The sequence below is a fragment of the Parus major genome, chromosome 2, assembly GCF_001522545.3.
Source record: "Parus major isolate Abel chromosome 2, Parus_major1.1, whole genome shotgun sequence".
NCBI classification, from domain to species: Eukaryota; Metazoa; Chordata; class Aves; order Passeriformes; family Paridae; genus Parus; species Parus major.
In genome coordinates this window covers 134,822,026-134,849,889 of record NC_031769.1, presented here as the reverse complement: position 1 = coordinate 134,849,889, position 27,864 = coordinate 134,822,026, and the positions used below count along the sequence as shown (strand labels likewise).

Here is a 27,864-nt window from a genome sequence, read left to right as displayed (position 1 = left end):
GGTTTCATTTAGAATCAATATTTTTCTCTGAGAAGGGCTTCTTTTCTAGGGATTAAAGGGAAAACAGGCTAAAGGTTCAGGAATCATGGACTGATATTTGCAGTACTGTAGCTATTGGTTCTCAGAAGGTTTTACTAGCTCTACTATTACCCCTATAAAATAGGAAGAAAATAAACTTTTTTTCTTATTATTGCCAAAAATTTCAGTTATGGAACTTGTCCCTTTATTTGATACAAAAGTAGCTTGACTGCAAGCCACAGAGTGTCTATTAGTTTCACATCAGATTTAAAGGCAACATTACCATTTCAAAAAGAGAAATATTGCTTAATAGTAAAATATCTCCAAAGATAAATGAATTTAAAGGTAAAGTTGCAAAGATTTCTTCTTTCTACATTTGTATTTTAACCTCTTAATAATTTTTATCGGAATTGTCACAAGTAATTTAATAACACAGCCTTTATTCTTCTTTTAAAAGAGCTTTGGGAGTAAAAGGGATATATGTAGTTTTGAAAGGGTATCCTCTGCTTCATTTGTGTCATTTTTATAGAGGGGTCAATGTATTCTATGGTATCCATGATATTTTTTAATCACAAGTTTACCAAAACTTTTTAAGAGACTTTCTTAGAGCTTCTGGTGTGTTTTGCAAATTACTGCTGGAATGAGACTTTTACAATGGCATGTATTGATTGCACTTTACAGAAGTAATGGTTTAAACTAAAAAGAGTTCATTTCAATTAGAGAAGATTTTTTGTTCAATGAAAATGACAAAATAGAAAGGAAAAAACTAGTTAGTTAGGGAAAAAAAAGAAATGCAATCAACTTTTCATATGAAATCCCAGCCCAAAAACATTAATATCAAATTAAATTTTGTAGAATGCATAATCAAATTATGGCTAATATTAAGGGTGCTATAATTATTAAATTAAGTTATTAGGGATCCAAGACTTCTAGACATAAATATAAACAGAAAAATGTGTATAGGAAAGCCCAAAGGTAGAAACTGTAACATACCAGTATGAAATTAACTGTGTCCTGTATGACATCTGAATAGGGCAAAAGAATCAATCAAGAACACTACAGATAGTAAAATATTCTGAAAAACTGTGAATGCTCTTCATAAGAAAAATGTCTCATTTTGTTGAAGCCTTTATGACCAACGTGCCTTTTTATTGACAATGTTCTAAGTTTTCATTCTTGACAATCATCCATAAGTGATAGCAGATTTTAGTTAGAAGAAATTGATCAAAAAATAACATGTTGACAAGAAGTGCTTGTTTATATAAAGTTGCCTATTCTGGCTGTTTTACTCAAAGCCCTCAAAGCCTGCAGAATGATCACTGGGATCAATGACACTAGGTATGAATTAAAGTTGGTCAGTAGCTTGCCACATTCTTAAATCCTTTTTGGTCCTGTCAGGAAGGTTCTGCACCATGAAAATTGGACCTTTGAAAGAATGTGTCATTAAATACAAATCAGTATATACATAAATTAAAGCTCTAAGACCAAAATAATAATTTAAGAAAGACAGATTGTCACATATGTTTTTGGTCTTACGCTGTGTTAGACAATCATTGTACTGTTGCATGTATCTGAAATGCCATGGAACTGAATGCATCCTCAGCCGTGATCATGCTTCTGATCTGCATTTTTCTTTAAAAAAAAATCCTACTGAAAATAGTATTTAATACAATGAAGTTTTGATAAAAACTACAGTTGAATGATTTAGCAGCTAGTTCTATTACTCTGATATTTACAGCTCTAATTCATGGGTTTCTTAGTACATAAATACAAATATCCCTGGCTAAGATAGTCTACATACCATGGACAGATGTAAGATAAAAAGAAATCAAACATCAGGCCTAGATTCAGTTTGTGTACATAGTGGATTTGGTTTATGAATTTCAACGGTGCATTTCCCAAACTTGATGTATTTAGCTTGCTTTTAAATTAACTCCTTGGTCTGAATTACTAAAAGAGAGACGAATTTGTGCATATTCTCTACCACAGCAGTGACTATGGCAGATACTGTGTTCCTGTAATTGTTTTTCTATAAAGACCAACTTAGTGAATGAGTGGTTTTGAATATCAATATATGTATCTAAAATATCTTTTTTTGACATCTCCAAACATTTCTTTCACAGCTTTTGGTCTGAAGCATATTTTGCATTCTAATCCCATGATCTTCCCCCTTCCCCCAAACCCTAAATTTGTTAACCCCTTCACAAAGTTCATGTGCACAGTTATGAAAATGAAAACTAAAAATTGTTAGATCAGTAATAATAACCTTCTTTTATCTCCAATAATTATGCATTGTAGTGATTGACTGTGGACATCCTGGAGTTCCTCCTAACGCGGTCCTGTCTGGAGATAAATACACCTTTGGTTCTACTGTCCATTATACCTGCACAGGTAGACGCTCCCTGTTAGGGCAGTCATCTCGCACGTGTCAGTTAAATGGACACTGGAGTGGATCTCTTCCTCACTGCTCAGGTAATACATGGGAATTCATTACTCTAAACTGAAGTTGTTTTAATATGTATTTTGATTTTTTCAGAAGGCCATTTAAAAACCTGTAAAATCATGTATGAAACTGAATTACCACCTCAGTAGAAGTAAAAAAAAATGTAAAACCAAAATAAGCATAAAGTATGATCAAGAAAATAATCTGGAAGAAGTAGACTTTCTTGGTGGAACTTAACATGAAAAATAAATTTCACATTCAGATGACTTTTAACAAAACCAGTTTGTTTTGAAAATATTTTTTATGTGATTTCTGATGGGAGTGTGAATTTTTACAGTGAAATCTTGCAACATTGTCTCTTCAAGATGATGGGTTAATTCTCTTATTTTTTTTTTTTTAAGTTGCAAAATTTCTAGTGGCTTGATGACACCTCAGATATAACTTGATTATGTAATACATCCATCTGTATAATAAGGCCAGATGGACTCCACATAATTTCAAGACAATGCATAGTTTTTGAGGGAACACCATCTCATCCTTGTAAAAGTTTAGCTCTCACTGAAGTCAAATATGTTTTCTGAAAAACTTACTGCTTAGGAATATTGTGTTTCACAACTTCAGTTTGATTCACTTTAAGAGAAGTTATCAAGTGAAAAACAGAAATCTCTTTTGTTATTGCAGACTATGTAAGCAAATACTGTGATAAAGCTTAACCATGTTATCAGTTTTAATTCTCAGTAAATACTGGTGGAAGTTCTTTCCTGTACTGCTTATATTTCACTATTTAATTGAAGAAATCAGAGGGGGTTTGAATCTTATTTAAACCTATTTAATTCAGAGAACTTAGACATGTTTAATGGAAGAAAATAAGAAGAAAATAATTGATATGTTTTTTTTGGATTAGATCTATGCCAAAACTAGAAGTGAAAAATAACTGATATGTGAATCTGACTATGCTATACTAGTTTCACATTTAAGATCCAAGGGTTTTTTACAGTATTAGTAAATAATAGAATCATAGAATGGTGGAAGTCAGAAGGACCTTTACAAATCATCTAGTCCAACGTCCAATTATAGGTAGGGACATCTTCCACTAGCATCATAGAATAGTTTAGAATAGGAAGAATAGGAAGGGACCTCCAGAGATCATCTAGTTTCTTCCTTACTACAATGAGAAGGGACGTATTCAACTAGATAAGGTTAATCAAAGTCCTGTTCAACCTGACCTTGAACACTTCCAGGGGTGTTGCATTCACAATTTCTCTGGGCAGCCTGTTCCAGTGACTCACTGCACGCATCCTAAGAAATGTCTGCTTTATGCCCAATCTTAATTTAGTCTCTTTCAGTTTCAGCTCTTCTCTTGTCACTACAGACCTTGATAAAAAGCCACTCTACATCTTCTATATTTTATGCATTCAAAGGCCACTATAAGGTTTTCCAGAAGCCTTCCTTCCTTCAGGTTGAACAGCCCAAATTCTCTCAGCCTTTTTGCACAGCAGAGGCGTTCCAGCCCTCGGATCATATTTATTAACTTCCTCCAGGCCTGCTCTAACAGATCTTTGTTCTTGTTGTATTAGAAACCTCAGAAATGGATCCAGTAGTCCAGGTGGAGGTCTCACATATTCAAAACTTTTTTTGTTTTTTTTTTTCTTCTGCCCTCATCTCTTCAGTGTATTCAGTTATAAACTGATTATCAGCTGCAGTTACAGAATACAAAATTTCACAGTCCATGGTACAGAAATAGTTGAAAATTATTATGAAATACTAAAATAGAGTTTATTTGTTAAAATACTGCATTCAATTCTAAAGTGTTGGAAGAATTTTTCAGTATCTGAACCTTCTCCTGCAAGCTCTCAGGAGCTTAGAATGAGACAAAACCTAGAAAAATGTACACCTAATTTATTCCTTAAACTTTCTATTAATAGAAAGCAGAAAGAAATTTGCCACAATTAGAGAAAATATGAAGTTCTTATAAATCTGTAATTTTTAAAGATATGCACTAAAAACCAAACTTCAATATAAAATAATCTTATTTAATACATAATGATATATTAATGTATTTTCAAATCTGAACTATTTTAATAAAAATGTTTTTACAGCTAGCATGAATCCTTATTTGTTTTGGGGAAAAAATCCTCTTTATATAAAATCTAAGGCTACTTATGTAGTTTTGCACAGTATTTCTAAGAAAAAAAATTAAAAATCTAAATTGTGAATTGCAAAAATAATTTAAGAAATAGAAAATAATAGCAAGGAACACAGCCTAAAAATACACATGAAAATATCAGAGCAGCCCTACTGAAAATAGGACTATTCTATAGTATTTCTCTTATTAAATTAAATAAGTATTGGGATTAAATTAAATAATATCTGGGATATTATGAGTGAGGTCCATAAAAATATTTTTTTTCTAAGTATTGTTTTTCTACCTACATAGGAAACTAATCAGATATAATTAATATTTCTTAATCCATGAAGAAAAAATTCCTTGACATAGGAACATTTAAATGTTAATCATAATCAATTAAATTGTACAGAATACAAACTCTAATTTTCTTTAACTGTACTGCACCAAACTATAATTCATAGCAAAATTTTGAGGTTTTGCTTTTAAAGTTTATATCTGAAATGCTTTCTCATTTTAAAATAATTAGCTGTTCATGACAGAGAATTTCTATATTTTGCATCTAAAATATGTAAAATCATCAGCTTTCATTATTAGCCTTTAAATTGATTTCTTCATTTTAATGCATATTAAAGCATTAAAATCTGCATGTTTGATGATATTATTCATAATATATAATATACAATATTTAACTGAGAAAAGATATAGCATGCTTGTCTATTTAGTATATGAAAAAGAATTACAAAAGAAAATGCTAGATCAGTGAACATAAGGTAACTAAATTTTGTAACATCATCCTTATGACAGTTTCTTGTCACATGACATCGAGCAAGAAGGAATTGTCATGTCCATTTGATATATACTGGCATTCAGAAACAGTTTTCAATCACCATATGCATATCAGAATCATATCATATGGAGTCAGAAGTTTTTGCAATGTAGAATTCTTCATACATGCAACAAGAGTTGTAAATAGTCTAAATATCCCCCATTTCATCAAGATTAAATGTCAGCTGAGAATTTGTTGCACACGTGAATGAAGGATGGCTCATAACTAACTGTAAAAATAACGTAGTTGAATCTGCATGAGGTAATAAAAACACGTTCTCTTAGACTTCATCACAGTCTACAACTTCCTCATGAGGGGAAGAGGAGGGGGCAGGCACTGATCTCTCTTTGTGGTGACAGTGACAGGACACAAGGGAATGGTCTGAAGCTGTGTCCAGGGAGGTTTAGGCTGGATTTTAGAAAAATGATCTTCACCTAGAGGGTGGTTGAGCCCTGGAACAGCTCCCCAGGGAAGAGGTCACAGCACCAGCCTGACAGAGTTCAAGAAGTGTCTGGACAATGCTCTTGGGCACATGGTGACTTCTGGGGATGGTGCTGTGCAGGGCTGGGAGCTGGACTCAAGGATCCTTGTGGGTCACTTCCAACTCAGCTTATTCTGTGATCCTTTGATTCCATCATATCTGATGTGATTAGTCATTTAGAAAAATTATTTCTGTAACCTTCAATCAAAAGAGCAGATTAACCTTCCTAAAATAAAAAGTCTAATAATCCACAGTAATAATTAAGCATTAGAAAAGAGCACAGGATTCACAGGATTTCACTTAGAAGAGGAATACATGATTTCTGTTTGGCATAGCAAATAACCAGTTTTCATATTTTCATCATAGAATTCTTTTAGGTATAATGTTAAGTAACTTGCCAAAAACTGAGCTGTTATTGTGGAAACTTTATGAGTATAGAATAATGAGTAGGCCTTGTTCCAATTTTATCATAGTCTAACTAAATAATGCTAGAAAGTGTAAGATACAGATTCACAAAACAACAAAAAACACTCTTGATGTAGGAAGATTTTTTTTTTAAATTATTTCAAAAATAGGCAGCAGACTTTTTTCAAACTAGAGGGTTAAGTCATCTAAATACCTGGGACATAAATTATTTTGCAAGTTTATGGGATTTTTTTGCTATAATTTGGAACTATTTTCAATTTCTTTTCCAACAGGGCTGGCAATCTGCTTTACTGATCTGTGTCACATAATGAAATGGCTAAACAGAGAACAGCTGAACTCAGTCTGTGATTTTGAACCAGATAGTCCTTTTATTTGCTTGAGTATATTTGCTATTTCTGAAATAATTTAAGTACATAGTACCATGTACTTAGACATAATGGTCTAAGCCAAGTATTTGCTCATGCACCATAGTTCTCAAAGCAAAGCTAGTTCTACTCTTCTTCCTTCACTATTCAGTTCTGCATATACTTTTGTCAGTAAAGAGCTGTGTCCAACCCTTCACTCCCAACAGCATTTTTTAAACATATACAGTGCCAACTAAGACAGCAGAACACCTGTGTTTTTTCTGCATATAAGACTTCAGGGTCCTACCTTCCCATAGAACCTCTCTGTAGTGAATTTGTCACTTTGTTCTTTTGCATATTTAGTTTGAAAATTTGTTTATTATTTCTATGTAAAAATTGCTTGTATTATTTCTATTTAAGCTTAGACAAACCCCAGAAAAGTATGGCTATTCTGCATAACAGATTATTTATATGGTAGGATTATTTCTTTCTACCAGACTCTTGAAATATTTCATTGTTATTTAAAGCAGTGTAACTAACTAAAAAGGAATGCAGATATTCTCTCAAAAGTACCTATATGGTTGATATTTTTTGTCTAGAAAAGACATTAATTTTATTTGCAAGCTGTTAGAAAATAACACTGGCTATGGGGAACAACCTGAATAGTGGAGCTCCAAGAATTCTAGAATTCAACTCTTCAGTGTTGAAACTCAGTAATATAATATACCTTCATCTCTTTTTACATAGAAAACTGTCTTAAAGTTCTCTAAAACAACAAAGGAGGTTATCCTAAGTAAATATTAAAATATTCAAATGAATGAGCTGCTGTTTATATAGTGTGTTACCTAGAACTTCCTAAAAGTTCTTACTATAGTTGAAGATTCAGATATATAATCTTAGATATTATTATTGTTATTGTTATTACTGTGTTGATTATTAACATTTTAATCACATATTAACATTTATATACAACAGATAGCATTTAACATTATTAATTTATTTATATATGAATATAAACATGCTTACCATTTATCCTCTATCTTAGAATTTTCTGGAATGTTTATATCTAAGGGATAGCTTAGCTATCAAGCAGTTTTGAAGTGATGTTTCAACATTTCTAGAATTCAGGAAAATGCTTCATGTCTAGTGCACATAACATTGACTAGAAAGTTCATTCAATGGCAAAACTGTTCCAACTCTAGCAATACCATAAAGCTAAGAAATATTTTGTGAACACTAGTTATACACAAGCAAGAAAATTGTCTTTGCAATCAGGACCTTGGTTTTCCTCTGAATTTCTTATTTTAAAATGAAAAATTACTGAGGTTTTGTGTGTGTCTTTCTTTCCCATATTTTATTTGATAATTCTGTTATCAAAATTTTAGCATGGTATTAGGGGAATTTGAGAAAATTATAATTCTTTTTCTGTATTCCTATAAAATAAGCACAAAAAATGAGTGGATCAAGGATTTTTCAATTATGGGGTCTCACACCTACTGATACATATGGGGATTTAAAAAAAACTATATTTATATAGATATATATATAAATTTATTTATAAATACATAGAGTCATGCATTATAAATGCATACTTATTCTCATTTTTGTACTCTAAAATCTAGGTGATACAGCTGGTTCTTGTGGCGATCCAGGTATCCCAGGGCATGGGTCTAGGGAAGAAAACAATTTTAAAATTAAAAGCACGATACATTTCAGCTGTGACATTGGATATATCCTCCATGGCTCAGAAGAAAGAACATGTTTGGCAAATGGAAGCTGGACAGGAAGACAACCTGAGTGCAAAGGTAAATCAAAGATCCACTCAATTTTTGAACTGTTTTTTAAATACTGTTGATCAGAAAACCACTTTTGCATTGCCAGCTTTGTGTTGTGAATGGGTGCTGTTTTTTTGGACTGACAAAGTTTTTTTCAAATAAGTTTTTGCACTATAGCAGTGGCTTGGCATCAGGTGATGAATTTGAAACCAGTTCCTGGCACCCATGAAACATCATGTTTACAGGTTTTGAGGGAAAAAAATAAATAAGCCTCTAGATCTCAATTTTTTGATGAATATTGATTCACTTAAAAACCTCAGTAAAATGTGACCTTTAATCACAACCATTATACACATGCATTTCAGACAAAAGACCCCAGTTTTAGGAAAATGTCATTGTCAGGATTTCTTTAGATTTATACATCTATGTATAAATGGTTGGCTTAAAATTTCATTTAATAATACTGTTGACATTATTTTTCAATAGAAAAGAAATTGCTGAAACCAGTTTATTTGTAAAATGTAATTCTGGAAATTTCAAGGTAGACAAATTATCACAAAAGAAAGCTATAACAGGATATTTCTGAAGAATCAGTTATTGCCTAAATTACCTTTCTTCAGAATAGAAAATAATTCCCAACAGATTCTTTTGCAAAACAAAGTGTTTTGAAAAGAAGAAAATACTTTGAGAACATGTAGTCTTATTTTCTACTGTATTGCTATTGACTGTGTTATCTGTATGAAAGAGTAATTTCATTTAAAAAACTTTTTTCATAAACTGGTTTTGTAATATCCTTTCTGCTGAATGATTGTCAACTTTACAGTACATTAAAAAAATAGTGTATGTATATATATCTGTTTCTATGCTGGTATCAAAAGGGATATGCTTTGCCCAACTGTACCATCTGCTATTTTTCTTCAGTCTCATGTATTACGGAAATAAATCAGCTTTTATAGATTTTAAGATGATATTTGATAGTATTTCTTTCTTGAAATGATAAATATAGTTCACAGATATTGTAGGTGTGGTAGTGCATGCACAGGTATATTGTTCTAGTTTAGGTCATATAGATTAGATGAATATATATGTAGTCACATAAGAAGGACACATTCAAATTCCCAAGCTGAACATTAATGAACTGTGAAACATCAGGGTTCCACCTGCCTGTGAAATAATAGCTGACTCCATTCAGTGCTTTGAATTAGGAAGAATACTTTGGTGATGCTAGAAATGCATGATTCAAATTAAATCTGCAGTTATAATTGTAGACCAGATATTTGCTTATAATTGGAAGTTTGTTTTTGCAGCTAAACTAGCTTTTCAGTAATGCAGATTATAAAGCTAAATTTGTAGGTTTTTCTCTACAAACCAAAGGGTGAAAATAGTAATGTATATACACAGTTTTTTAGTGTACATTGTACCTTATCAGTAGGTGGTGAAACTTACCTTTTTAAGGACAACAGAATGGATTTCTACCAAATAATACTGCTGGCAGGATTTTTCCTGCTTCAATTTTTCCTATTTCAGAATCACCTTTTCTACATTTTGTAAATATTTCACGTTTTCCTTTATAGCTGTGCAGTGTGGTAACCCAGGCACAACTGCTAACGGAAGAGTACTTCGCATTGATGGAACTACATTCTCTAATTCAGTAATTTATTCATGCATGGAGGGATACATACTTTCTGGATCATCTGTAAGACAATGCACTGCCAATGGAACATGGTCTGGATCCTTGCCAAACTGCACAAGTAAGACACATTTCTAATGAATAGTCTTTGTTTTTCCTCTCCTCTGAAAGTAATAAATAAAGTAAAATGCAGAAGTCTCATGCCAATAAGTTTTCATCTTTTTCTTGCACTACTTCTTACATGATTTTGTATGCTAAATACCTTTTAAAAATATGCTATGCAAATGTTAAGAATATGTTTTTTAAAGGCAGAGCACAGTGAAATGTATAGACTGGTATTTCAGTTTCAGAGAATTGTTTGGTTACATACTCTACCTACTTTAATTCTTTACTAGTATATATATATATATATATCAGTCTTGTTTATGTTTTGTGATATGACATATCCAGACATTTTTATTTTAATTGTTTTACTTCATCTTGAAAAATCAGCAGTGTACTATTCTCTTCTTCCAGAGTAAAAAATAATAAACTTGTAATGAACATTGAGGATTCTTTTCATAGTGACTCCAAGGTCAAAACTGTTGTCCCATTTTTACATATCATCTTCTGTTTGGCCTCTTCACTAACCTTAAAACTCCTTTGGCTACCCAACTAACAGAAGCTATTTCAGCAGCTCTAACATTCATAATGAGCATTTTGCAGCACTTTATTTTCAAGCCCATCTGTTCCTTCTTTATTACATGTCCTAGTTCATCTTTTAGTAGCAATTATGAAAATTTTACATTTATGTGATGCATGAGACTGCCTATCATTCTGAAGAAACATATCCTCATCAGAGGTATAGCAAACTGTTTTTTAAATTTTGAACACACTTACAGCAACCCAAAAAGAAGCCAAAAGATAGATGATAAAACTTTTTGGTTTTAAATCCATCTTTAATGGATTTTTGCAGTCATAAAGCCTGAGAGATAGCCAAGTGTTTTTGTTTATTATTTTACAAATTAGAATGAGAACCAGATTAATTATACCAAAAATAAAGGTGATTTGCAGTGTCAACTGCATCTATATTTTTTCTTGTATTTTAGAATAAAATTTTACTGAAATACATGCCAAAACAGTCTTCTCAAGACACATTACTCAGGTAGAAACATGAGATTTTAACTTGAAATATGTTGACAGAGGAAGTTTCATAGTAAAACAAAGAGAGGGAGATTCAGGATATACCATTTTTCTTTTCAAGGTGTTATCAAAATTTACAGCCAGTCCATACTTATTACAGCTCTTGCTTTGACATCATTGAAAATGCTGGGATTTAGAGCTGGCACCATAAGAAGAGAACAGTGTAGATAATTTTATGCTCCTTTACAGGCTGGGAGCCCTGGGCAGCGTACCATCAAACAGGACTGACCTGTGTGCAACATCATGCACACCTAGACCATAGCAAGCTGGTATAGGATTTTCTTAGGAAGAAAGGATGCTGCCATTTCTGCAAACAAAAACAATGTTCTCCTGAGAGCTTCTTGTTGCACTGCTAAATAAAAAGCGAGGTGTATCACTGAGTGGGGGCTGCCTGCAGCGCCTCTGTTGCCATGAGCTGGCTGAGGCTCTGCCCCTGCCAGAGATCTGTGTGGCAGGAACAGGTCTGAAAGCTGCCCTGGCCATGCAGCACAGCCTGGGGCTCCCAGGGTCATCCTGTTGGGATTCACTGGCTCCTCAATAGGAAATGCTCTTCTGGTCAGCATTACTGCAGGAATTTAACATGTTTTTGCCTAAAACGGTGACTCGAGTGAAGGTGGTCCAACTGAAATGAAACAAAGATTAGTGAAAAAAAGGATAAAGGCATTAGCTTGATATTTTAATTCAGTCAAAACAATAAAATATTTATAAAAACAGAAGATTATTTTATTAAAATTTACACATTAAGGATAGTAAATAGAATATTTCAAATAAAGAAAGTTTCAGAGTATTTGAAAGTACTTGTGTTAGAGAGACAGTTCTGTCTTTCCCAGTTCTATATTATTTGCAAAGTGACCAAGAAAAATCTATGGCTTTTTAGTTTTTAAATAATTTGAAATTACTGTGTTACTAGGTAAACTAAAATAGGCAGATCTCCAATTTTCTTTATTAGTACATTAGCTACTTGTTTTCTTTATCAGTACATTGGCTACCTTTACACTAACCCAGATAACCCTATGTTACCATCACGTGGTTTGTTTTCTAGTCTCTTCTGTATCCATACAGTGATTGCATGGGACATTTTAAGATTTGATATATGCTGTGTAATTGGTATCTGCTCACTCAGACCATGGTAAACTGTAGAGAAGATATGCTATATATATCTTGGATTCTCAGGTCCTGAGATATTAGGTCAAGGAAGCTACACCACAAATAGTCCACCAGTCATGGATCTTTGTGATTTTGGAGATCCAGATCCAGAAGGGGTGACATTCACGTCAGCCATGCTTTGGCATTGAGGTAGAAGTGGCCAGGACATGTACTCTGCCCAGGAAACTGCTTCTCACAGTTTTCCTGAAGAAATAGCAATGATGTATGGTGATTTCCAAGTTTACTATAAAATAAGCCATAAAGCACATGGGATGCTTTATATTGTATAAACTAAATTTTCCCCCTTTTTTTCCCTAAAAACAAACTCTTTTTAGCATTGCCACTAGTATTCCCTATATTACTTACTCTAAAAACTGTTCAAGAAATTGATAGATCCAGTTGACCAGATCTGAGGGAAAATTACCTGTTTTAACACTATTCTCAGATTATAATGATATAAAACTTTTTATTAACTCTTTATGAGTATCTTATTTCACTAGGAATTTAAATTGTCTCCTGACATTAGAAGTCACAAAAGGTTTTACAACTACTCCCACACATTAAAGAACTATAGACCTAGTTTTTATGTAAGCCATAGCCCATGTTTGGGGGTCACCTGAATATTCTCACCTGTTTATGTACATAGCAGCTATGTGAGCATTTATAAAGTAGGAGGCTTTTACAGGCATCTATTTTAAATTTTCCAGATTTTGTTTCCTTTTAGAATACCATAGAAAAGTAAAGTAAATAATAGGCATCTACTTTTTTAATAATGAAACTGAATTGATTTAAAGAAAAATTTTAACGTATATAAGGGTGGTAGTAGCATATGGATTATGTCATGCCTTTTTTCTTTTTTTTTTTTTTTAATTGTAATCTTGAAATTCTGTCAATTTAAATCATACAGTCCTTTATTACTATTGTTGAAGTATTTATGATTTTCAAATATAACAGTTATGTAGCTCCACATATGTTCAGCAGCTAATTAAGATGGCATATCTTTATCTTCTCTTGGTGGAGATAAGGTTTATGCCACTTTTTCCTTCTGTTTTTTTCCCCCAATGGATGCCTAGTTTTGTCATGTTTTTGTTGGTTTTTTTTTTTCCTCACATACAGATAAATCTCACATTTTAAAATATGTTCCTCAACTATTTACTTACAGTTATCAGTTGTGGAGATCCAGGAGTCCCAGCCAATGGCATGAGATACGGTGATGATTATGTTGTTGGAAAAAATGTTACTTATATGTGCCAACCTGGTTACACAATGGAAGCAAATAGCTCCTTAATTCGCACTTGTACTAGCAATGGCACGTGGAGTGGAGTAATCCCAACATGTAAAGGTACAGCTTTTACTTTGCTTGTCAGCTATTTCTTTTATGACATTTACCTACACTATTTATTGTAAATTGTTAATTTATTGTGTATTTTCACAGAAATCAAAGCTACTTTTAGTATGAATATATTGAACTGATTTCTTTGGCTGCAGAAACAATGACAATCTTTTGCTTCTTTTCACTTTTATATTCCTACAAGCATAGTATATTGAATAGTTTTTTTACAGTTCTGTAGAATATTTTTATTACTTTGCTGCTAAACTGAACTATCCAGTATGAAACGATGATTTAGATTTGTTAATTGCAGTTGGTATGTCATAAGAAAGTAACTATATATATGTCCTTCCTTTTACAAACAGAACACTCAAACATGTAAGACTCCTCTGGGAAAGATCTAAATATATACAAACTGAACTTTGTCAAAGGCAAATTTATCTGAATTCCTCTGTCTGTAATACTAGGATTTTTTCCAGATCCCTCCTTTATTAGACAGGCACCTTTAAGTATCACCTTGCTACAAAAAGACTAAATCATTCTTGCAAATTTCCCAATAAAGATTTTTCTGCTTAATGTTATTTTCTCTACTGTGAAAACTGAAAGGATAAGTCTCAAGATATTCCTTCTTTCTCTTCTTCAAATTGCATACCTGATTTTTATGGGTTTTTTTGTTGTGTTTTTTGGTTTTGTTGGGTTTGGGGTTTTTTAATGCACCCTGTGAAAACTTTAAAAATCAGAACATAATTGAAAGACAAACTTATCTGTCTAATCAAAACTATTTCCTCTGAGAAACACACTTGATAAACCTTAAAACAACTTCTCTCTGGAGTTATTTTTCTCTCTTCCTAATACTACATCTGTAGAAAAGCAGCATTACCATTTGATGTTTTCTTTCTGGGTTCACACTAAGTATGTCTGATCTCTGTTCTTTCACAACTTAAGTTAGCTACCTTTGTATTTACTTTTTTCTTACCCATCTTCTTTCTGTCTCATTTTAAGGAATCAAAGTAACATACATACCTGCTAAGCAGCACTTATTTTCCTCCTATGAATTCATTTGTCAAATTAGATCAATTTAATTTCAAATCTCCACCAGTTTTGCAATTACTTTTCTTGCTGAACACAATTCCCCCAATACTTTACCAAGTCCAGTTTAATTTTAATTCACCTTTGACAATGTCAATTTTTAAGTTATTTTCCTGACACATTCTTAAGGATGGCAAACATTGAAATCTTCTTGAAATTTCACTTTTTTTTCCTATTTGCATTGAGATAGCTTCAGTTTCAATTAAAATATTATTTTAAGAACTGAAGAATGGACACAGTGGTCATATTGACCAAGAGTCTCAGTCAACAGCTAGAGGATCATAAGACAGAACAAGTATTTATGATAAAATCTCTCAGCCTCAAATTCTTATTGTCTACAGGACACCTAATTGAGACCAGGAAATCTAATTCTGAATTGATTCAAACAGAATCATACAAAAAAAAAAGAATTTCACTATAAATTTTGAGGTTTTGAGTCTTTCTGGGTTTGGGTCATGCATATTTAAGGCCTGTATAAATGATAATTAATAATCCTATGAAGAATGTCTTGTTTTTTCAAAATTTTATTCTACTTTAAATTAGTTTAAGTACACTAGACAAGTTAATAGTGTAATTAAAATAATATATAACATGCAGTAGTGTAAAATGTATAGCAATTAGTTTTTACTGTCAGAATGAAGTGCCAGGGTCCTTTGGTACTATTTAGTTAAAATAATTGGAAAATGAACTGGGCAGAAAACACATGCATAATTGTCACTGTGCCATTGAAAGAGAAGATATAAATACTGCTCTGCTGTGCCAAATTGGAAAAGGATGCATGTTCATCTGCAACTTAATATTCAAATATTCTGACATTGTCTTTTTTGCAGACTTGCATTTGTTATATACTTGTAGTTCTTAAACTGAGAATGTTGTGGTACATATTTATGCCTAACTCTCTTACCAAAATAGAGAAGCTTTCTGGTTTGTTGCTGGTTATGGCTTTGTTTTTCTTTTCTCACCCGAAAATTCTGATGTTCCATCTATTTTCTTCTACTTCTTGTCTCCTTTCCTAATTATTCACCAGTATTTCCTTCCTTAGTCAGCTAAGAAGTTAAAATATACAGACCCTTTTAGATATACTGTTTGTGAGCTCTTTGAGAATGAAGACAGAATCCTGCTGCTTAGAGCACTTATTTTGAATTACTCTTATTAAATCATGATAGAAGTGTAGCAAAAGCTATCATATCCCTTTCTGGAGCAAAACCAAGACCCCAAAAGCTAGATTTGGTTTACTGGCTGGCAAAGGATTATTTGAAACTATATTCTCAAACAGCCATGAATGGTACTGTAAAGTATCTTTATGGTCTACATAACTGAGATTCTCACTGAAGAGAATAAAAAGAATGGAGAAATGGTACATAGTGAACCCTCTGCAGGTTGCTTATTGTTAATTACCCAGTGAATTCTTTTAAGCTTGCAAGATGACAGCTGTTCTAAACATTAGTTTAAAGCTTAGGGGTGCAGCATTTAACCTCCTCCATTTTTGTGACCTGTGCATTCTCTGCACAATTTTTAATTACCACATCTTCTCATTTATCCCAGCTGGCTTTACCAGATTAAATTGTATTAGTTTATTTGCTTTCTTTCTCTTTTGCCAAGCACAATTTACATTTTTTGTCTATCTTGTTCATTCTGTCAACTTGGTCTAAATTTTCCTTTCTCTTTTTGATTCAGATTTTCTTTAACTTAATTTCTTTTATACTTTTTCCCCTTAAGCATTTACTTAGAAATTGTGTGTTACTACACCACTATCCAGTGAATAATACTTTTATCTTTGTCTCAACAGCTATATATCTTTATTTCTACTGCCTTCCTGCACAGTTTTTCAGTCCTCTTGCCTACAACTGAATAGAAAATGTTTCTATTTCTTCCTAGGAGTCCTGGCAATTTAGAAAATATACTGAAATACTTCTTGTTGGCCTTCTCTGAGGCAGCAATATTTACAGTTTCAAAGAATTGTAAATCCTTACATTTTCTCCCTCTCTCTAGCAACTGGATGCTTTTTGGTGATGAACTACTCACAAAGCAAATAGTAACCAAACTGTGTTACTTAGAAACAGCCTTTCAAGTAATATTTTGGAACAGTTGTCCTGGAATTTCATCCCTACACATTAAATCTAGCAAATGCCTAAGATGGTCAACAGGAAGAAAATATTTTATTATTTCCACACTAATAAAATATGGTTGTACTCTATGTTGTCTTAACAGACAAAAAAAAATTTGTAGTAGATTTCCAGACATATCTGAACTATCATACACGTCATAGTTTCCATACTGATTTTTAGGTAGTCTTCTTATTTGGTTTGATGCAGCATCCTGGTTTATTTAAGACACTTCATCAATCATCCACTGCCTCCTAAATGAAGGAAACCAGACATACTAACGTCAGGAAATGTGGCAAGAATACAGTGAGAAAGCATGCCCTGACTGTATTGTCCTCTAAAAAAAGGTGAAATTAGCCCATATGGTTCTTCTAGTAATTGTGTACATGGGGGATATTTACAGCAGCTGGGCCTAATTACTTTGAATATTATTGCAGCTGTTACCTGCCCAACTCCTCCGCAGATCTCTAATGGAAGGTTGGAAGGAACAAACTTGGACTGGGGATTTAGCATTAGCTATGTCTGCTCTCCAGGATACGAACTCTCTTTTCCTGCTGTTTTGACTTGTGTTGGGAATGGAACATGGAGTGGTGAAGTACCTCAGTGTTTACGTATGTATTCACATCACAGTCTGTATTTTGCTGTTCAGCTATAATGGTTTTTCCCTCTTTCAAGTTTTCACTTTTTTTCCCCCTCCCTCCCCCAGTTAATTTAAATTAATTTCAAACCTGGGACAATTACAATCCTTATAAAAATTTCTAATATTTTCCAATATTTTAATGTTAGTTGTAGATTGAGAAAGTCATGGGAGCCTGTAAACCCTATGTGAGCATATAGGAGTCCTTGGACACAGATTCAAAAAAATATAACAGGCAATGTGTATAACATAATCCAAGGCAACTCAAGATTAAAAGGTGCTGGCTTGTTTTCAGATCTAGCTACATGTGTGATAGGGTAACTTTCATTATAATCTCTTATTTCCTCATTACTCATCTTAAACTTCCTGTGATGTCACAGAGAAATCTGTCTGGCTATTATGTTGATTAGGCAGGCCCTGGGTGATTCTGTGACAGTTACCTATCTTTCACCCTAGAGTAAATTTACCTATATATTTTATGTAGTACATTTTATTAATCTGACTACAAATTTCATTACAGTATCCAATCCCATTCATTATATATACTTTATTTAAAGTGATTGTGATTCCTCTGAGAGATATTCAATTGATTGCACTGAAAAAAGGAGTTTTTGTAGTTATTTGTGGAATAATTATACAACTCTGTAATGGTCTTCAAAACAGACTAACTGGAAGAGGATAACATCTTATTCATGGCTTTACTGTCTCTGAAATTTAATTTAAACTTGCCAAGTAGCTCTGCTTGCCAGGTAGCTTGCTAAATGTTGCAAAATGCACTTCTCTGTTCTTTTACTATTTTTTTTCACTTTTCATCTCTCCCTGTCAAAAATTTTCTCTATTTTGGCTATATCCCAGTACCATGAAAGCATATAATATAGATCATCTTTTCCTTTTTTTTTTTCCAATTATATTCTCATATCATCAACAGCAGTTTCTGACTGCTGCTGAAACTGTGTGCCAAGGGTGGAACATACTGAAACATGATGAAAGGCATTTTTTCTGGAAGAAAAAGAACAAGACTATTTGTTGCTTAAATTCCCAATGTAGAGCTCTTCTAGAGTCCATTATACTGTGAATATCAGAGACCATAAAAAATTATTTTTATTATTTATTCTTGATTGAAAAATGGTGTCCTTCATTCATTTTTGGATACCACAAGCTATTTATGATTTTTAAAGCTGGAATACTCAATACTGCAGTATACTCTGAAAAAGTGGGCTCTACCTTTAAACTTTTTAAGAGATATATTTAGCACAGAATGTATCTGCCTGGGAATTAAGGCTATTTCATGCAGATTACATTAACTGAATATTGTTGATGTGCAATGGTTACCCATTGCTTGCAAGAGGAAACAATTGGCAGCCAGTGCTTGTTGAAAAGCTTAAGCTGGTTGTCATCTGGCAGAAATGAGGAGGAGCTGGTGAAAGTCATTCGTAATAAACAATCTTTAAGTGGCCCAGAATCAATTTGACATCAGAAATTTAGTTCCTAGCTTGGTTCAATAGAGCCTGTAGCTGAAGATACACAAGAAATAGTTATGACATAGAATAATTATTCAGAATATTGTGGTACCAGAAGCTGCCCTCAGCACTTGAGATGACGCCACCCCAGAGCAGAGCAGGACATTCCCCTCCCTTGCCCAGCTGGCCATGCTGGGCTGGCCCTCCTGGCTGCCAGGGCACTGCTGGCTCATGGTCAACTTGCCATCGATCAGAACCCCCAGCTCCCCTTCAGCAGTGCTGCAATCCAGCAGTATTTTTCCATGCTGGATGAACATTCAGGGTTGTTCCATCCCCAGTGCAGTGCTCTTGTTAAACTTTATATCTTTGGTGATTGCCCAGTCTTCTGATCTGTCTGGGTCTTTTCACAGGGCACAGATGCCTTCAAGTGAGTCAACAGGTTCTCCCAGTTTAGTGTAATCAGCAAACCTATAGTGTACCTTTGAGTCCAGGTGCTTTAGGAATCTTCTGTTTGTACTAGCTGTGTGGTATTCACAAATAGCATGTGGCAAGCTGAAGTCCCCCCAAAAGACAATAGAAGTTGATTTATAGGTCTCCCTTAGTTCATTGAGGAATAATTTGCCAGTGACTGTGTGTCCTGTAGTAGACTCCCATAACAACATCTGCTTTGTCCCTTAATCCTTACCAAAGACTCTTAACATGCCATAATGCCCTGGTTTTGTCCAGAAAAGTGTTAGATTTTTGCAGGGGCTGGGAGGGGGAAGGGTTAAGTCCCAGGTGTTAGTAACACTTCACATCACTGGCAGGGGTGGGGGAAAGGATTCTCAGAAGTTTCAGTCGGAAAAACATCAGTGTGGTCAGGTCAGATAGGGCTCTGCAGTAAACATTTTGCAAGTAAATTTTGCAAGTTGATATTGTTGCTTTTACTGTTTGTTTTCTTATCTCATTTCTGTTGCCAGTAATTTGTTCTTATCTCAACCCCTGATCTCTGCCTTTTGTGTGTCTAATTCTCAACCCCAGCCAGAACAGGAAGGGGTAGGGGAAAGCTGAGAGGAATGGAAAAGAGCAACAGGGTGTTTTTGGGGAATCTCAGTGGGGGGCCCTGAATGGGGCAGTACCATTCCTAAACCAGGACACATAGTAAACAGCAACCTCTGCCACCCCTCTTCCCTGCCTCATCCCCCATCTCACTTGGCCTGCCTATTCCTCCTGAAGAGTGTGTAACATTCTATGCTGGCACACCAGTCACAGGACAGGTCCCACCAGCTGTTCTGCCAAGGATGTCGTAGTTCATGGGCTGAGTCGAGGCTTCTAGGTCCTCATGGAGAAAACTGAAGGATCTCACTAGTACTCAAAACTCTGGCATCCCATTGCTTATCACAGATGAACCTGGTTTTGTCCCTTTCCCTCTTCCAGTGTAGTTTAAAACTCTATTGGTCAGCCCTTTTAACTCCTACACAAAAATAATTTTTCTCCTCTAAGAAGAGACAGTCTTCTGACTGCCATTGAATAGCAGTTGATCTGGTGTTGTATAGAGCATAATATAATCAAAAACCCCAAAGTTCCTCAGATGACACCATCCTCAGAGACATCTGTTGATCAGTTGGGTCTCTCTGCTCCTTTCAGTATTCTTCCCTGATACTGAAAGGTTTGAAGAAAACACTAATTGTCCTCCTGTTCCTGCAAATAATTGTGCTAAGGCCTGAAATCTCTTGGTTACCTTGGACTTCTCTTTGCTGCCTCACTGCTGTGGACATAAAGAACACCAGATAATAATCAGGGTTGTACCAGACTAGAGCATTTTCTAGTAATGTTCCAGGCTCCAGAGAGGCAGCAGGCTTCTCTATGAGTAAGGTGCAGTTAGCATATTGGGTCCTTGGATTCCCTCAGAGGGATTCACCTATGAAAACTACTGTTCTTTTTGTTTGATAGAGGTGATCATGATGCAGGTGCTAGGTGATTTTGCTCTCCAATTCCAAAAAGACCTTCATCTGCATCTTAAGTTGTCAGCCCATCTAGTTCCAGGGCCTCATACATGTTGTATTAGGGCACCTGGGAAGATGAGGCAGGCTAGGAAAGGATTTGCCTGTCCGTGCAAGTAGTAACCTACTTCCATTTCCCCTCTATTCTTAGAACCCCTCCTTCTGCCAGGTGGTGAGAGGGTAGGGGGGCCTTTGTTTCTTGTGTCATGGTTGCCTGGTATATTCATCTCAGGGATGATAGAATATGATGCCACAAGTCAATCTCCTTGTCAGATGCTCCTTAGCTCCTCAAGAAGCTCAGCCACCAGGCTGAGCATCTCTTCTACCTGCACACATCTCAGACAGGTGTGTTCACTGCTGCCATCAGACATTGACAAGAAATGTGCTGTTAATCAGTTAAATTTCTTCTAAGAATGAAACTAGCCTCAAAATCTCAGTGCCAGAACTCCATGGTCCTGCTCTGTTAAAGACCCTCAGAGTCCTTAGGAAAATGTTTCCACTGAGAGTGGAAACACTCTTAAAACTTCCAGTTCACTGCAACTTTAGTTTGTTCTGTAGTCACCTGTTCTAGTATCAGAAGGAAACTGCTGTGTTTTACCATGGTGCCTGGTTTCCACGCTTACTGATATAAGAGGAGGATATTCAGTAGATATTCAATGTCTAGGTCAGCTTGACTGATAGCTAAGGGGTGGAGCTTACTTAGTTTTAGAAAAAATTAATAAATTTACCAAAACCTCATTTTTGAATGTGAGAATTGTTTTTCCCTTCAGAGTTTGTTGATACTTTGTTTGTGCAAAGAAATTTCAAGTCCCTGTGTTAAAAATTTGTGTTTCATGTATTCTTAAATTTAGACACAGAATTTTCTAGTGAAAGTATAACAACCATGAAATGTCATTCACAAATGAAGTACACTGTGTGGCACAATCTCCAATCCATAGATCTTTTCAGAATTTGGCCCATAATTCTGCCCACAGTCCCGTGCCACCTAAAGAGATGAAATTGCTTACATTTCTGGTATGTTACAGATTAAGCCCTTTCTCTTCAGCAGTGTGGGTGTGCATGGATTTCCCATACAGTCAGTATCTGTCTAAAGAAGCAGAAATCAGGAACATTTCATGCGAGCAGGTCCTTTGGAAAGCTTAAAACATGGGTGACAAAGATAGAAACATTACAAACACATTTTGAAGATTGTTGCTTGAGAGATGTAATTTAAGTTATGTTTGTAGATAAGAAAGATGGAGCACAAAATTCCACTGTCTGTACAGCATGCCTATATATAAACATTATTGTTAAGAGGTTTTTTTAATTATTATTTTCATTATTACACCTTTTTCTGACTCATATGAAATTAGACTACACAATAGTGGAATTCATGTTGTGTCAAGGAATAATATAGCCTGATGACACAGGATTTGCTGTAGCTGATTTAATTTCCTGGGTCAATTATTCAAAATTCAGCTTCTGACAATATTTGGTATTTCATACTGTAGAAGGCGGCCAATAAATTTGCTAGCAGTGCATTTACTCAGTTATGACATGCTATTGACTTAAGGAATCTTTAGGTTATAAGAATAAGTTAAAATATATCCATTTAAGAACAGATTTTTATGACTGAAATTTATCCTGTCATATAACAGTTTATTAGTATGTGATTTTTAGATTGCTACAGAAGTTTCTTTATTATGTTGGGGTTTTTTGGTGTTTCTTTATTGTTAACCGTTCTAACTTTCAAGTATTGTGCTTCCATACATACCAAATCTTACCTTTCAGTGAAGGATGAGGAAGCAGGACTTAATGACTCCTAAAATCTATCTGCTAAATCCTTTAATCAGAAAAAATGTTGAGCACTGTGTAGGTGGCAAGAAAGCAGAAGAGGAGGGAAGATTGACATGGAAGTTTGATACACTCTTTGATTGCTCTCTAAAGATTTGCAGATTGATGTGTTTTGGGGCACAGGTGAATTGTGGATATTTGGACTTCAATAAAATAAGTTGTCAAGTTGATTTATTAAGCGTCAGGTATTGACCAAGCACACTGTGTAGTCATTTTGAACAACTATCAGAACTACTGCAATCTGGCAGACTAAATATTCTCTATCTAGTCTCTCTGAATTCCTATTAAATGTTTCCACGTTTGATCTGTGTCTAATAAAATAAATATCAAATTTGGAGTAATTTCTTCACTTAGTTCAGCTAAGTGGATTTGTTTGGGTTTTTGTTTTGTTTTGGTTTTGTTTTTTATAAATGCTGCATTCCATTTCTGTCATGTCTTTTTTCACAGCAAAGTTTTGTGGTGACCCTGGAGTTCCTGCTCAGGGGAAGAGAGAAGGCAAAAGCTTCATCTATCAGTCAGAAGTCTCTTTCAGCTGCAACCCTCCTTTTATTTTGGTTGGGTCTAGCACCAGGATTTGCCAAGCAGATGGAACATGGAGTGGTTCTTCTCCTCGATGCATAGGTATGATTATGCCAATGTATTGAAATTTTTTTCGATGCTTATTATCCCTCTTCTTGCTAAGACAATCTAGAATTTTTCAGTTTTTTTGAATTATCTTGGTGTTATTCTATACTCTCTAAGAATCAAATCACTTTATTTTTGTCTTTCTGATTGGCTTACTGCATGTTGCTGAACAAGCTTAATTTTGTCATACATTCATGTATTTAATTAAAATATTGTAATTTGTTTTGTCTTTTTTATACTGCAATTCTTTTAGAACCTACTCGTACAGCATGTGAAAATCCAGGAGTCCCAAGGCACGGGTCACAAAATAACACATTTGGCTATCAGGTAGAGTATACTTTTTTTTTTTTTTAAATTAACTTGCATATTTAAATATATTTTATACAACCTCAAAGTCTAGAAACATGTGATTAGAGGTTCAGAGGCTGCTTCTGTAATAGTTGTTTGCTGCTGTGTTGCTGTGTTTCCTTATTTCTAGCTGTGGGATTACACTAACTCTGTGTCCCTATCAGCAATGCACTACATGAAAAACTTGTGCTCAAGTTCCATTTGATCTTTCCTTGAAGGCTTTCAGTATCCAATTCCCTCCCCAATATATGTGCTCCCTACGATTTATTAAATAAGCTTTTTCTCCTCAAAAATGTGTATACTGTGTGCCAATCTGCTAGTGTAGGCATACTCTAAAAAACAGGACTTTTTTTCCTGAGAGAAAATCGAGAGAAAATCAGTTTGGAACCACAAATGAATTAGAGAGTCACAGATCTGTTAGAAGAACTTCTTGCTCACTCCCCCTTCTCAAAACAGTGTCAGCTAGAGCAGGTTTATGAGGGCTGTCTCCAGGTGAGTTTGAATATTTGCAGAAATGGAGACTCAACAGTGCCTCTGAGCATCCTGTTCAAAGCTGATCACCCATACAGTGAAAATTAACCCTTTTTTCTTAGTTTTATAGAGATTTTTTTCCAATTTATACCTATTCTTGTGTCCCTGGGCACCACTGAAGAAAAGTCTCTTTCTGTTTCTTGTCCTTCCCCAGGGTTTGATTTTTTTTTTTTTTTTGCAGGCTGAATAACCCCAGGTCTTTCAGCTACTCATTGCTTTTCAGATGCTATAGTCCCTTAATCAATTTTCTGGCCCATCACTGGGCTTCATATAGTATTGTCCTTGTCTCTCTTGCACTGTGAGCCCAGCACTGGACACAGCACTCACTCACGACTCACTGGGTCTAGCAGAGGGGAAGAAACACTTCCCTTGACCTGTTTTAATGCTCTGCCTGATGCCTCCCAGGAGACTGTTGGCCACATTTTACACAAGGCTGTGTTGTGGCAAATGGTGCTTGCATATGTTTCTGTTGGAAAAGGAATTGTGAAACTGAAAATTATTTTGAACTGCTAATTTTCTGATTCACACAAAACAATAACGTCAGTGAGATGTTTTCATGAGTGAGTGGTTTAGAGATGAGAAAAAGTACTTTACAGGAATAAGGGATCTTGTGAACAAAGAGAGAGTCTAATCTATCCTGTGACATCTGTGTTTGATGTCAGGGCTGAAAGCTCCAGGCAGATGAAGAGGAATGAGCAGAAGAGTACCTAGCAGCTCCACAGTTGTAGGAGGTCTCTGTCTAGTAGCAGGAGAATAAAAACTGCAGTTTGCTGGAAATACAAGAAAGGGCTGAGTGAAATTTGAACAAACTTACAAAATTTACTTAGTTTTTAAAAGCAAATTGTAGCTAAAGACTTTTCAAAGTTTCATGGCCAAAAATTTCTTTGGTTTATCTTCTTGGTGGCCTTTATGCAGTACTTCTCAGGCTTGTTTTTTAGCAATATTTGGATTTTCAGATTGTTTTTCAGCTAGATCATAATCATATGGAAGTGATAATAAAATTGCCTAAGTTTTCTCTAGGCACTGAAAGTACTGTTTTGTGCCAAGATACCACAAGCAGGGGCAGACTTCATTTGGTTATATTATGCTAGAGGGCAACTCTTTATTCAACTATGTATTTAATAAATAATTTATTAAGCATTTTCTATAATTGTATTGTCACAGTTTTTCTCACATATTAATGAGCTTTCATTGAAGAAGCTAATACAGTCTCTCATTTGTGCTGTAGTTGTTGTGAGTAAAATATCACAGCTAGCATGGAACTGTAAAAATATCAAGCAAAATGTCAGTTGAGAAATCATTTGTAAAATAAGTGGCAGGGTTTACAACTCTGTAATTCTAAAAAAAAAAAAAAATTGGAAACAGTTATAAGGTTAGTGCCCAGTATTTAAGATGTGTGTGTTACAGTCTCCTTACCCAGCCAGCAACTTATTCTCATGTTTACACAGTGAATTTAATATTATGTAGGAACTAAATAGGCAACTTCTGATTAGTCTAAGGATGATTGATTAGTTAATACATAGCAGGGTAGAAGTATCAGTCATACAGATGAAGCTGATCTTAGCTCTTGACTGGATGGAAATAATTGTGAAAAAGATTGGTTCTGGACAAGTCTGTAGATCCCAGAAAGAAATATTGTATTATCATATATTGTATAATGTTATGACTCCTTTAAAACCACAAAAAATATTGTAAATTAATGTATTATACTATAATTCATATTCTGTGTGAATGGGATAATAGTTATTTTTCCTTCTATCCATAGCAGGAAGGTAAAGAGTAATTCTAAATTGTTCCTAAATACAGATGTGGGTTTCCTTGTTTTGTTTTGGCTTTTGTTTGTTTTGTTTTAACTCTCTCAAATACTTCATATTTAAACTAATATTAATAGGGTAACTTAATTGACTTAATTGCCAAGGTTTAAATTTATTTCTCTGTCTCATAAAAATACCAAGCTGTAGCCTTACACTTAGAATTCAAGTCTTCATATGTGGAATCCTGTTTTAAGTACTTTTTATCAAATGGCACTACCTCCTCTTTTATCAGACAAAAATCACTGACTGACACTTGCTTTTCACAATACTGATGTCATGTTATGAGCTTGCACAGCACCATTGCTTTGTTCCTATTTTTCCCCTACTCTTGATTATCTGTTTGCCTGTCTCATTGATTGCACTGAAAGTTCAGGCAAACACAAGATAATTCTAGGCTTGACTGAAAGGGATATATAAATCTGACCTCCTGGAACCTACACTAACAAAACCACAAATATCATCACATCACTTTTGAATGATGTTTCAGCTATTAAATAAGAGCTTTGTAGAAAAAGAGGCAACAGAATTTTGCATGGACTTTATTGTTCAGTATTGAATTCTTCAGGCAGAAGCAGTTTCTTTCATGTTCAAATAACATCAAAATACCAGTTTAGTGCTACATGGGAATCTGGTATGGCATGGAAGCAAGGAGCATCATCTGCTTTAATTGTTATGAATACATACTTATAGGATGTTTGCCTTTAATCTGAGCCATTTTTATTTGACAGATCTACCTTTGCAATGTGTTATAATGGAGACAAAATAACTTTATAACTAAGAGAATACTTACTTCATTTGTAATCTGGGAAATAAATCAGTCCTTTGAAATAAACTGTGAGGTTTGAAATATTTCTTCAGCTGTATTGCTAGAAACATAGAAAAGTGCTTATAGCACTTTGACCATAAGCTATTGTAACACAAGGTACTACTGAATTGAAGAAACAGTTTAGAACTGCTTAGACCAGTCAGTCATATATATAAGATTTATTACTTCTCTTACTTTTCCAACATGTTTTGTAGAAATTCAGCTGTCTTCCCTAATGTTGTGGCCTAAATTGAGCCAAAGAGCAGTCTAAATTTAAAAAGGAAAATAGATAAAATGTAGTAGTGGTATCCTTCTGCTAGCTCTTGGGTTCTATCTTATGAAATTCTATATGAAACTTGATCTGCAGATGTTAGTAGCCTTGCAAATAATCTCCTTCTGTGAATTTAATGCTTATAAAAACTTCAGTGTTGATTGAATTGTAGAATGAGGTTCCAAGAGAAGTGCTCTACTACCACAATATAGCTGTCTCCATTAGCACAGTTGGCATCACCTTTGCATCAATGAAAATGTAATTTAAGCCATATCAGACACCATGTATTTTCCTGCTTCTCATTGTCCTGAAGTCTCTGGTGTCAGTGTGTTAGTGTCACAATCTGGAGTGCATCATTGGCACAAATATGATTTTTCTTTTTCTTTCTTTAGTGTCTGTCATCTGTTTTTCACCTGGGGTTATTTGTCATGTTCCTAACACAGTTTTACACCACTCAGACCACAGCTCACTATTATACACATCATATTTCAATCTATACTATAAGGTACATGTTACCTGTGTTAGATGGTTGTTCTGTTTTACCTCTGAAACCAGATTCTGTCCAGGCCTGTATGTCTTTAAGGGTAAGTTGTTCACAGCAACAGGATCTCCAGTGCCAAGACTGTGTTGCATCTT

General features: G+C 34.5%; 1 protein-coding gene and 1 long non-coding RNA gene across 5 annotated transcripts in view; one reads left to right on the top strand and one right to left on the bottom strand.

The window, feature by feature from the left end:
• CSMD3 (CUB and Sushi multiple domains 3) overlaps positions 1-27,864 on the top strand; it is a 569,626-nt gene that overhangs the window by 521,438 nt on the left and 20,324 nt on the right. For all 3 annotated transcript variants that reach the window (XM_015619103.1, XM_015619106.1, XM_015619105.1), the window contains 7 exons: positions 2,317-2,490; positions 8,289-8,471; positions 10,016-10,192; positions 13,562-13,741; positions 17,361-17,534; positions 23,283-23,456; positions 23,713-23,786. In XM_015619103.1, the coding sequence (XP_015474589.1) occupies positions 2,317-2,490; positions 8,289-8,471; positions 10,016-10,192; positions 13,562-13,741; positions 17,361-17,534; positions 23,283-23,456; positions 23,713-23,786 (1,136 nt within the window). The remainder of the gene's footprint in view (positions 1-2,316; positions 2,491-8,288; positions 8,472-10,015; positions 10,193-13,561; positions 13,742-17,360; positions 17,535-23,282; positions 23,457-23,712; positions 23,787-27,864) is intronic.
• Positions 10,989-23,271, bottom strand: LOC117243978. Of its 2 annotated transcripts, none has more exons than XR_004496224.1 (2): positions 22,010-23,271; positions 10,989-11,875 (listed from the first exon to the last, which is right to left on the bottom strand). It is a non-coding gene; the product is annotated as an uncharacterized LOC117243978 (long non-coding RNA). The 2 variants fall into 2 exon arrangements; XR_004496223.1 differs by lacking the exon at positions 22,010-23,271 and adding an exon at positions 13,560-13,645.